This window comes from Bubalus bubalis, chromosome 17 (assembly GCF_019923935.1).
Source record: "Bubalus bubalis isolate 160015118507 breed Murrah chromosome 17, NDDB_SH_1, whole genome shotgun sequence".
NCBI classification, from domain to species: domain Eukaryota; kingdom Metazoa; phylum Chordata; class Mammalia; order Artiodactyla; family Bovidae; genus Bubalus; species Bubalus bubalis.
Genome location: NC_059173.1, coordinates 163,823 through 175,745, shown reverse-complemented (window position 1 = coordinate 175,745; position 11,923 = coordinate 163,823). Strand labels below are relative to the sequence as shown.

The window sequence follows — 11,923 nt, the reverse complement described above, 5'->3', positions numbered from 1 at the left end:
TGGTGCCTCGCGCCCAGTCCCCTCAGCAAAGCCAGCAGCCCTGGCACTGCCTGCATCCCAGACCCCCCACGCCTGCTGGGTCCACCTGCAGCAGGTGCTGGGGTCTGCCTCAGCCCCTGCACCCACCCCTCCCCCGGGGACTCAGCAGTGGCCCTGCTGGCGGCTGTTCCCACCCAGTGGGAAGGCGACCAGATGCCGGGGGACCTGAGAAGTGGCCGTGAGGGTTCCCAGTTCCCAGAGGGCCAGACTTGCTTATTGGGAAGAAATCGGGTAGATGGGCGGGTGAAGGGGGGCTGCTGGGCACAGGGAGTGACGACAGAGAACAGGACACAGTGGGGAGGGTATCCAGACCGTTTACTAAGCAGACTCGCACACCCCCCACAAGCTGCGAAGGTGGGCAGGGTCCCGGCCCCACACCCGGGATCTTGCCTGGCGAAGTCCAGGGGGTGAGACAGGGAGGTCCAGCCCGTGGGTGTCGTCTAGTCCGGCTGTAAACGTCCCTCTGGCAGTCCAGGCTGGGGCCCCTGGGCTCAGTCTGTCCCTCTGAAATGTGGAGCCCCTGGGGAGGGAGCGGGTATCTCCAGTCCAGCGCCCACACAGTCGAAGGAACGCGCGCCCAGCCCATGTGGTGGGGCCAGGACCGCGCAGGAAAGTCACTGCGCGAGTCCTCCCGAGCACGCATCGCTGTTGCGGGGCATGGCGCAGCCCAGGCTGGCCGGGCGGCGGGAGAGGACGGGTCGCTGACCAGAGTCCAGTGTGGGCGCGGAGCCCCGAGTTCCGGAGCCGTCGCGCGGCACACCCCAGCGGAGGCCGATCCCCCGACCGGTCCTCCATCTCGCGGCCCCGCCTCAGACGTAGTTCTTCTTGTCATAGTCGCCGGTGGCCGTCGGCCGCCGCGACGCCGAGTACTTCACCGGGAAGCTGAAATCCGGGCGGCCGGTGCAGACCCAGGCGCCGCAGCACACGAGGCCGCCGCCGCACATGAGCAGCGCGGAGGCGGCCCAGCCAATGTAGAGCGCGGCTCCCAGCTCGTACTTCTGAGACATGGGCACGGTCGGGTCGTAGAACTCGCGGACCACGATGTTGGCGAACCAGCAGAGCGGCACCAGCGCCAGCAGCCCGCAGAGCGCGTAGAGCGCGCCGCCCGTGAGCGCCACGCGCGCCTTGGCCGGGCCGGGGGCCACGCAGGTGGTGCACTGGGCGCCCGCCAGGGTCACGAACAGCGCGACGAGCGCCAGCAGCACGGCGCCCACGGTGAGGGCCCGCGCCGCCTGCACCTCGGGGCTCAGCGCCAGCACGGAGTCGTACACCTTGCACTGCATGTGCCCTGTGCTCTGCACCACGCACGACATCCACAGCCCCTTCCAGGTGGTCTGCGCCGTCACGATGTTGTGGTCCAGGAAGGCCGTCACCTGCCACATGGGGAGCCCGCACGCCAGAATCAGGCCCACCCAGCCCACCAGGCACAGCACCAAGCCGAGAATCTCCAGCGCCGCCGACCCCATGGCTGGAGACGAGACCCGCGCCCGACGGCCCGGGGCCTCGGGGCGCGCGCGGCTCACTCGTTCAGTCTCCAGGCCTCGCAGCACCGCAGTGCAGCCTCGGGTCTGCGGGCGCGTCTGGAGGGGCTTCCTTTTTGAAGGTTCGGGGGCGGACTCTGCCCCCCCCCACCCCCGGCCCTGCCCCCTGCCCCGGGCAGCCAATCCGCGCGCGGCCATCTGTCCGCAGCCAATCGCTGGCACCGTCGGCAGCCGGAGTAAGAGAAACATCTGCGCCCAGGGTAGCGGGGTAGCGGGGTAGCGGGCTGCGGGGGCGGTAGGAACCGCTGTCCTGGTCTCTGCCGAGCCCATTCGGGGGTGGCCTGGGGTGGCCGCGCACGCTCCGCGACCCACCTCCCTGTGCGCCCCACCTCGCCACTTCAGGAACTGCACGACCCCGAATCTGCACCGACTTACCCCAACACATTCCGGAACGAGCCGGTCAGTCCCTATCTCCTAGCTCCGGTTTCCCTGGCCCCGGTCGGCCGGCGCCCCCGCCATCGCCACTGCTCCAGGACCTGGGTTGGGGGCTTCCTCGGCCCTGCTCCCGAGTTAGCCAAGCATGGCGCGACTTGATCCTCCAGGAAGCTCACCCTGGAGTCCAGACCCAACCCAGGCCCCTTCTCCGCACCCCTACCGCGATGCCCCTCCAAGGGTCGACACTGTCTCCCCCACAGGCCGAGAAGCCAGGAGGGCCTGCGTGGTTAGGGTTCCAGCTTTGTCCAAGTTCCTGCCCAGTGGTACCCGTCGCTGGAGCCTGAGGCTCCAGCCCTAGACAATGGGGCCCTCCCATGGCCCCGGAGACCCCCCCCACTCTGCCCCTGCCACAAGGGCTTCTTCTTCAGAGGAGCCACCCATCCCCTCTTCTGAGGCTTGGCTCAGGAAGGCCGGGGGGCTCCACAGTGACCCGCGCACAGGTGGTCCTCCAGGAGCCGCCCTGGCTCAGGGCTCAGCTGCCCAGCCCCGCTCAGCCTCAGACCAGGCGCTGGGGAACAGCTGGGGGTGGGGCTCTGCCCTTCCCCTCTCGTAATCGGCCCTGGCACCCCGGCCCCTAGGCTCCCCTCCGGAAGCCAACATGGAGCTTCCTGACCAGGAGGAAGAGCCCCCATCCTCGCTAGAGGCGGGAGGCGAGGGATTTCCGGGCATTCTTCTGCACAATGGCCCAGCCGGCTCTCCAAAGGCCCGCTGGGATGCACACTGGGCCCCTTGAGGCTCAGGTCGGCCCCGGGTCCCTTTCTGGCAGCCCTTCCATCTGCCCGCCTGTCTGGAGCAAAGTCCGCCCTGGAGTGGGGCTGCTCGCACCCAAGTCATTCCCCAGTCCGGGTCCTTGACTGTTGCCTCCTCTTCCTCAGGTGACTGAGGACACCTGTGGTCCCGCACGGGGAGGCGCCTGAGGCAAGTCTGCGGGGCCCTGTGGGACCGGGGGGACAATGTTACCCCTTCCTTCACCCCAGCCCCCTCCCCCCTGCATGGATGGAGCCCCAAGGACCTCGGCCTCCCAGACACCCCTCATTCCCTTCTTCCCTCCTACTGCAGACCATCCTGGACGCCCCCTCTCCCTGTCCATCCCAGGGGGCCCAGCCCTACCACCCGCCCACCCTTCCAGTCTTGCTTCCCCACAGCCCGAATCCAGGGACCTTGCCGAGTCCCCCACCACGCTCCACCCTGCCGTCCCCCAGGGTCCACTGCTGTGGCCCCTCAGGTCACCTCGGCCCCCCTCTGAGGTCAGGCTCTGCCTAGAACCTGCTGCGGCTTGCCCTGCCTGCAGACAGAGCGCCCACTCCAGGAGCGGCCAGGGCACGTGAGCCAGCTGCACCCGCCACCCAGACCTGCCCGCTCTTGGCCTGCAGACTGGCCAGTCCACACCCACAGCCTCTTCTGCCTGCACTGTGATGTTCCTACTAAGGACACGGACCTACCAAGCTGTGTTGCCAAGGGACTTCCTCCCAGATGCCTCTCTGCCCCAAGGCTGCAGCTGCCTGTCTGCAGGCTGGCTGAGCCCAGCACGGGGGCCATCTGCTTGGGTGGGGCCGCCTGCCATCCCTCACGCCCCAGCACCTCGGGGTCACGGCCAGCACAGGGCTCGCCCCTTGGCCCGCCCTCCCACCTTCCTCTGCCACTCTGGGCCCATCTGGTCTGGTGTCCCGGGGAGCCCCAGGGAGGCCACATCTCCTTGGGGATGGCCTCACAGTGTCCCAGGGACTGGAGGAAGGCCCTGTGTGCCCACCTCGCACACCCTGATTTCCACCCGACACCGCTGTTGGCCGTGGGGCCGCGGTTGGATCAGAGCAGGCCCAGCCTGGCCCACGGGCGTGAGCGCCTGCCGGCCCTCCCTGCCACTTTCTAGAGTCTCCTGAACACCTCCTATGCACGAGCATCGTCTCCAGGAGAACACCTGCCCTCCACCAGGGGCTGGCCTTTCGGGTACGCCCTCGGCTGGGAGGGTGACACCAAGTGATGAAGGACGTGGTGCTTCAGCCCAAACCCGGGACGAAGCCCCGCACAGGAGCCCAGAGGCAGGAAAGGGCAGGAGGGGGCCGGCGGCCTCAGGGTGACGGACGTGGTGGGCCCAGGCCCACAGGCCAAGGTTCAAGGGGCGCCAGGCTGGGCGGGCTTTGGAGCCCTGATCTCTGGCGAGGGGGCTCCCAAGCCAGCCCGCCAGCCAAGGCCACCTGCTCCTCTACAGCTATTGTTCTGCCTTCCCAGGGGAAGCGCGGCGGGCCATCAGCTGTCTGGGGGAGGCCTGAGTCGGCAGAAGTCAGTTTATCTCGAGCAGCTGCCGGCTGACCCTGCACCGCGGCGACCCGGTGACCTTCCAGGGACGATCTAAATTTAGGCTCCAGATTTCAGAGGACTGACTGTGGGAAGCCCCGAGTTAAGGGATTTTGTTTTGGGAGTGGGGGGAAGTGAGAAATAACACGTCTTCTGGCTTTGAAACAGTTAAGGATGTTTTCCTCAGGGCACTGTGCACTGCTGGGCCCTTTCCTGGCACATCTGGTGCCTGAGGCAGCTGCCCAGCAGTGCCAGGCCTGCCCCGGGCCCACGGCGCCCCGTGTTGGGGGGGCGAGGGGGCCGCTGTGCCCACCCCAGGGCGCTGTGACAAACAGCTGGCGAGTCCACAGTTCAGACGAGGGATCGGGGCTCTCCCCGCCCCGTCCCGCTGCTGAAGAGAAGGAAGCCCCCCACGGTGGAGGCCGCAAGGCTGGAGGGAGGCAGCCACTGGGCCAGACCCTCTGCGGCCCTTCCTGAGCCCTCTGGGTCCCTGAGACGGCCTCCTGGCTCCTGCAACCCTCGCGGCCCATCCACGTCGCTCCCATCAGAGTGGGCACCGCCGGCCGGCCGGCTGGCAAAACAAGAGGGCGCTGCGGCTGTGCCTTCTCCAGCAGGGAGGGGAGCCCCCCGGCGGCAAGGGGCCCTGTGGGAGTGTGCAGCCCCTGCACCCGCGGTCAGCCCTGGACAGGGTTTCTCGGGGGCGCCACGCACTGGCGGCAGTGGCCTGTACCGCCTCCCGGCCTCGCTGCTCACCCCAGCCTCCCCATCCTCCGCGTGCTGCACTCTGCAGCTACTTTATACTCTTTCCACTTAAGATCAGTAGTGACTCTGGGTCCTTTTTCATCTGGCTTTGTCCCCGCTGCCCCAGGAGCCGGGAGGGAGCCCTCTGCCGCCCTTGCCCGGAGCAGGGCTGTGACCAGCGTCCCGGCTCTGTGCAGTGGGGGTGTGATGGGCTCATCAGGGGCTGCCATGGGGCTGCGTGAACGGTACTTCCTGTCTCAGGGTGGACGCTGGATTCACAGTATATTGGTGACGACCGTCCCTCAAGACACCGTTTCAGAAATAACAATTCTTCTATTGTAAATAATGCCGCGGGGAAGTCATTATTCGCGAGCCTAGGTATTTCGGATAATTTCCTCAGGAAAATCTCCTCCAAGAGGCATTTCTGGCTCACACCCCAGAGGGCGTGTCCCCTACACCCCTGTCTGCAGACGAAACTGCCCCGAGTGTCACTAGCTCTAGGCAGTCACGGCTTTTAAACCTGACCATGCATACGGAATGGCAGCTTACTTTAACTTGCGTGTCTTTGCACAGTAAGGAAGTTACCTTTTTTTTCCAGTTTCCAGTGCTCAGTTCTATTTCCTCTTTGGTGAAGTGTCTGTGTACCCACATAGGGTCTTGGTGTTTTCTTGCTTTGTATGTTAGAAACATTACTTGTTATAATACATGTGGCATATACTGTTTTGCTGTTTTTTACTTAACCTATTAATGATTTTTTTCAAAATGTTACAGAAGTTTGAATTTTTGAGTGTTCAAATCTATTAAGGTTTTCCCTATGCACTGTTTGTCTTTAGCCGTCAAAAACTCCGTGTATATCCAGAAAATACAAGTAACTTATGATTCCTTACAATTCTCTCCTGTATCTCCTCATGTCAAGGAGGGCTTCTGATTCTGACCAAGATGCCCAGGACTAATTGCAGAGTTTTGCTCAGGAGCAAAAAGATTGGGCATGCGGATAGGAAAGAATAAATTTAAAGGTAGGACAAGAGGATTATTCCATTTGAACGAGATTTTTTTTTTAAAGGGACTTCTGTTTTCGTTGCGGCCTGTAGACTCTCAGTTGCAGCGTGTGGAACCTCATTTCCTGACCAGGGATCAAACCCGGGCCCCCTGCACTGGGAGCGTGTAGTCTTAGCCGCTGGACCACCAGGGAAGTCTTGGTGGTCACCTTCGGAAGGCAATAACCTCCAAAGTTCCTACCCTTGCCCTTGTCCCCACAGCTCCGGCACTTCAGAATGTTTACCCATCACCTGCTGCAGGCTCCCACGCTGCTGTTCCTCTGCGGCTGTCTCACACACTCAGGGCCGGTGTGTGTGCAGGGTCTGCCCTAGAGGATGCCCCCAACTCCTGCCTCCTCAGGCAGTGACCACGCCCAGCTTGCCAGGCCGAGAGCAAAGGGCAGGAAGGGGCTGTGGACGCAGGCCCGCGCCCCCGCGGCTCCCAGGAGCCAGTCCTCAGATGCTATCGCAGCCTCTTGCTGGCATGCTCAGGCCCTCGGGAGCTGGCGTCCAGACCAGCACTGGTCCAAAGATGGGGTGAGTCAGAGCTGGACGTCCAGGCCCAGGTTGACCACACCGAGGACGCGGGGCGGTGCTCGCAGCCACAGCCCTTCCCGGGTGGCCGGTGTGGAGGATGTGAACTTATCCTCGGCTGCCCAGGTCGCCCCCTACAGACACCCCCTTCCTCTCACGCTTTCACTGAACATGCATGAGCTAGGGCTGTCCCAGCAGGGCCTCCCTGCAGCAAATGGTGGCCCAGCAGTGTCCGCAACAGCCAGGACGCTGCCTCAGATGGTGTCTTCAGCTCTCGTTCCCCACAGACAGTGGGTGGGATGCAGAAGAGCTGAACACAGGTACCTGGCCGGCTGGAGGCCGCAGAGAGGCGCCGCCTCTCACACGCTTAGAGGAAAGAGCCGCTCACCAGGGTGAAGGGGCCATCAAGCATCTGGGGGGAGGACAGACCCTGGGTGAGGGCAGAGGCGGGCTCTGGAGGGCCCCTGGGAATGAAGCTGGGGAGGAGAGAGGCTGCCACTCCAACAGGCATGTGGTCACGCCTGGCTGAGGGACGGTGAAGTCTGGACCTGCAGCCGGGCGGCCAGACTCGGCTGAGCCCAGAGCGCCCTCTTCCCAGGGGTTAGGCAGGGAGGCACTGGGGCGGGAGTCACGGACCTCAGCACACGTGAGAATTAGCCAGAGTAGCGATTATATAAACGCGTGTCCCTAGATCCCACTGCAAATCCCAACACTCGTGGCTGGGGCCTGGCAGCTGCTCTGAGGGCCCTGTTTAGAAGCACTGGACCCAGAGACTAAAAAGTAGTGAGTAAGCTGGGAGGCTGCGAGGGTGCCTGTGGAACGGAGCCAAGAGAACCTGGGTAGAGCCAGGGCTCTGCACTTCCTCTGTGGGGTGGGGGTTCCATCCCTGGTCAGGGAACTAAGGCCCCACCTGCTGCAGGGCATGGCAGGAAAGAAAAAGACACGGGTGTGTGTTTTCGAGTTATGGAGGTAAGAACTGGAAACAGTGGGGGAAGCGGCCTCCAGGGAGGACTGGAGCAGGGCAGGCCAACTTGGACTTCATTCTTCACAATCTCAACTTTCTTTTCTTAAATACAGCTGTTACCTTTATTATTAAAACAACAACAAATACAAACAAAAGCGACAGAGAAGTCAGGAGGAGGGGCGACTGGCCCACAACCTCCCTTGCCTCCTCGGGGCCTGGGCCAGTGGCTGCACCTGCAGCCTGGCACCCCGCTACAGAGCGGGGCTCCCCTCCTTCAGCACGGACCACGCCCTCGCCACTGCCCTCCAGAGAAGTGGGCACTGGCACCTGAGTGCCCGCACGAGGAGGAGGGCGCTGCAGTACGAGGGAGTCCAGAACCACCGCTGGGAGTCATACAGCCCTGACCTCTCTGGGCTGCAAGGGACCTTCCCGAGGTCACACAGTGACCCAGTCCTTCCTGGAACCAGTAGCCTTCGGGGCTTAAAAACATAAGCATAAAATAAAAAGCGAACCTTGCTCGGAAGCTGGCTCTGGGCAGTTGGCTCGGCCTGCACCGTGGACTCAGCAGCCAGCCGTTTCAGAGGTCCGGGCGGGGGACCACCAGACAGGATGTGCTGGGGAGCCACGTGGAGACGGCTGCTTCTGGGACAGGGACGGGTGATGGCAGCCGTGTCCCCGGATAGGCGAGGGCTTGGCTCCCACCGGGGCCCCGGCTCCGCAGGGCTGTTTTCAGGGTGAAGGTAATCGAGTCCAAAGCCAGACAGCCGCTGTCCTGTCCACAAGGTAGATGGGGAGGTATTACTCCTTCCCAAACACCCTGTGCCAGCAAAGGACAGGCTTCTAAACACAGGAGTCCAAAAATCTCCTCCTCCCCATGGAGCAGGAGTGTGGAGGGAGGGCTCAACGTGGGCCGCCTGGGACCTGAGCCTCCGACACCCCAGCCAGGGTGACGCTGTGCTCTGCTGAGCTGGTCGACCAACTGGGGTGTCAGCACTTGGGGGGTCCTCGGGATGCAGTGGGAAGTCAGGGGGCCGCTGCGGTAGAGAGGCTGCTCAGAGGACACCGCACAGGAGCGGGGCCCGGCAGCTGGCGAAGCTCCAGTGCGAGGGGGCGGGGGCATCCCTGTTTTCCTCTAACGGTGCCGCCACTCAGGCCAAGCCTGCCTCGACCGGGGAACCCCACAGGCAGCACCGGATATGACCCCCTGCCGAGGCCAGCTCCAGCCCACAAAGCTTTCACCCCGGCCTCAGGAGTGGGGCCAGCCAGCTCTGGCTCTTCCACCACGGTCCGTGGCTGGTGGGTCAGTATCTCCCATCTTCAGCTTCTTAACTTATGTGTCAAGTGGCTGATGGGTGTGTTCCAGGTATCTTCAGCTTGGCACCAAGACCCACACAAATCGGCCAGCCTGTGAGGTAATGGCAGCAGCAGCAAGCACACTCACCTGGCACTTGCCACGCCCCACGCGAGATTTAAAATTTCTTTTTTGGCCACGCCTGCAATGCAGGAGACCCCACTTGCTTCCTGGGTCGGGAAGATCCCCTGGAGAAGGGATAGGCTACCCACTCCAGTATTCTTGGGCTTCCCTGGTAGCTGAGATGGTAAAGAATCTGCCTGCAATGTGGGAGACCCCCAGTTCAATTCCTGGGTTGAGAAGATCCCTTGGAGGAGGGCATGGCAACCCACTCCAGTATTCTTGCCTGGAGAATCCCCATGGACAGAGGAGCCTGGCAGGCTAAAGTCAATGGGGTCACAAGGAGTCAGACACGCCTGAGCGACTTAGCACAGACCAGCTTGATATCTGGGATCTTAGTTCCCTGACCAGGGATCAAACCCATGGCCCCCTGCAATGGAAGCTCAGAGTCCCAACCACTGACCCACCAGGGAAATCCAACACAGCTGCGGAAGTGCGATCCCTCTTTTCTTGCTGGCTATGGACAGCTCAGTTTCCAGAGGCTGCCTGTATTCCCTGCCTCACTGTCCCCTCCAGGCCTGAAAGGGCAGCCAAGTCCCTCTGACACTTTGGCTCTCTGACCCTGTGCACCTCCTCCTTCCACCAAGCCTCTGAGAGCTGCCTTCTGCTGTGCTTCTAAGGATTCAGTGATTCCACTGCATCCACCCAAGAAACCCAGGATGGGCTTTCCCCTCTACAGTCGGACGATCACACCCCTCGTTCCACCTGCAGAGGCTTACACAGCTGTGCGGAGAGCAGGGTTTGACTGAGTGACTGCGGGAGAGGAATCTGTGGTGTCTGCCGTTAGAGTTCTCCCTACTAGAGCTGGCCTTTGGGAAATTAAACCCAAAGACTGAAAAAGAGGGTAATAAAACTAACACGGGTGGAAACGGCAGAGTGATAGCTCTGTACGGACAAGACGGGGTTAAGTCAAAGTGTTCTTTGTTTTGCTGAAGCTGATGATTAAGTTGCAGAAAGTTCCAAACACCAGATGTCCCCAAAAAGTTACGGTGCATTCCAGTCAGTTACATACCATCCTGAACAACCAATTAAGTACCTACTTGCTTGCAGTTTTTGGCAAATGGGAGGAACCTCTGCCTTATTATAATGATCAGGCCTACCCTCTTAAGAATATGCATGTCCCCCAGGCTTAAAACAGGGCTTCCTAGGTGACTCGGTGGTAAAAATATCCACCTGCCAATGCAGGAGAGCTGGGTTTAATCCGAGTTGGGAAGATGCCCTGGAGAAGGAAATTACACCCCACTCCAGTATTCTTGCCTGGGAAATTCCACGGACGGAGGAGCCTAGTGGGCTACAGTCCATGGGGTCGCAGAGTTGGACATGACTTGAATGAGCACGCGCGCGCGCGCACACACACACACACAGGTTTAACAACTCCCCTGGAGAGTTATCTTCCTGTCTCCCTACCTGTCACAAGTAAGAAATGCTTTAACAGAAAGTACCTGGTGTGTTCTGGAGAAGGCAATGGCACCCCACTCCAGTACTCTTGCCTGAAGAATCCCATGGACGGAGGAGCCTGGTAGGCTGCAGACCATGGGGTCGCGAAAAGTCGGACACAACTGAGCAACTTCACTTTCACTTTCATGCATTGGAGAAGGAAATGGCAACCCACTCCCGTGTTCTTGCCTGGAGAATCCCAGGGACGGCGGAACCTGGAGGGCTGCTGTCTATGGGGTCGCACAGAGTTGGACACAACTGAAGCGACTTAGCAGCAGCAGCAGCAGCAGCAACCTGGTGTGTTCACTGGCTAAGCCCTTCAAAGCGACTGATCCATTATGTCTGGTAACAAGAAGAGGTCCAGTGCCACCAAGACATGAGAATCCCAGTCGTTCTGCCTCATATTACTTTCCGTGGTGAGTCCTAACTTCGGCCATTTGAGAGGCCGTGGGGCCCAACGGTGCCCGCAGAGCTCCTGTGTCTCTCTGATGAGACCACGGTGGCACACCCTCGCTGCGCTTGTCTCCCGTAAGCACATCCTCCCTGAGGAAGCATCTATTCTGCAGTGTCATGGCAGGGTTAGGGGGCTTCTTTGTGTATTTGGGCTTCCCTGGTGGCTCAGATGGTAAAGAATCCACCTGCAACGCAGAAGACCTGGGTTTGATCCTTATGTCAGGAAGATCCCCTGGAGGGCATGGCAACCCTCTCCAGTATTCTTGCCTGGAGAATCCCCATGGACAGAGGAGCCTGGAGGGCCACACTCCATGGGGTTGCAAAGAGTTGGATACCACTGAGCGACCAACACACTTTGTGAATTTCGGACAGAAGTCCTTTATCAGGTGTGAGTGTTGATTTTCTCCCAGTCTGCGACCTGCCCTTTTTTTATTTTAAAATTTTATGTATTTTTGGCTGCGCTGTGTCTTTATTGCCGCTTGCAGGCTTTCTCTACCGCGGCGGGGGGCTTCTCTTGTTGGAGCCCCAGCTTGAAGAGCTGCGCTCAGGAATCAGTTGCTCCGTGGCACGTGGGATCTTCCTGGACCAGGGACTGAAGTGGTGTCCCCTGCATTGCTAGGCAGACGCTCAGCCCCGGGACCCCCCAGGGGAGCCTAGCTCTGCCCTTCATTTTCTTGATGTGGTGTTTTCAAAGTTGATTTTCTCCAGGTCTCCTGAGGGACTGTTTACAGAAGTATCCGTCACCCTCTCCGGCCTGGAGCTCCGTGAATTCCAGCAGCACAGCGAGGCGTGGAGAACGGGCTCCTCCCGCCACGCACCGGCACCTCCCCGCCAGGCAGGCTGCCTGCGCCAGGCTCCGGGCCTTCTCCACGCGGGCCGCCGGCCGCCTCCGGGTCCCGCTCGTAAATCGCAGGGCAACAGGAAAAAGCCTATTAAACGTCCTGCTAGGCGCACTAATAAAACCAGTAATAATGAC

General features: G+C 61.2%; 1 protein-coding gene across 1 annotated transcript; it reads right to left on the bottom strand.

Annotated features, from left to right (window-relative positions):
* Positions 1-337: 337 nt before the first annotated feature.
* Positions 338-1,623, bottom strand: CLDN5 (claudin 5). Its single transcript, XM_006065538.4, has one exon. The coding sequence runs from the start codon at positions 1,503-1,505 to the stop codon at positions 849-851; it is 657 nt and encodes a 218-aa protein (XP_006065600.1). The 5' UTR covers positions 1,506-1,623; the 3' UTR covers positions 338-848.
* Between the last annotated feature and the right edge of the window lie 10,300 nt (positions 1,624-11,923).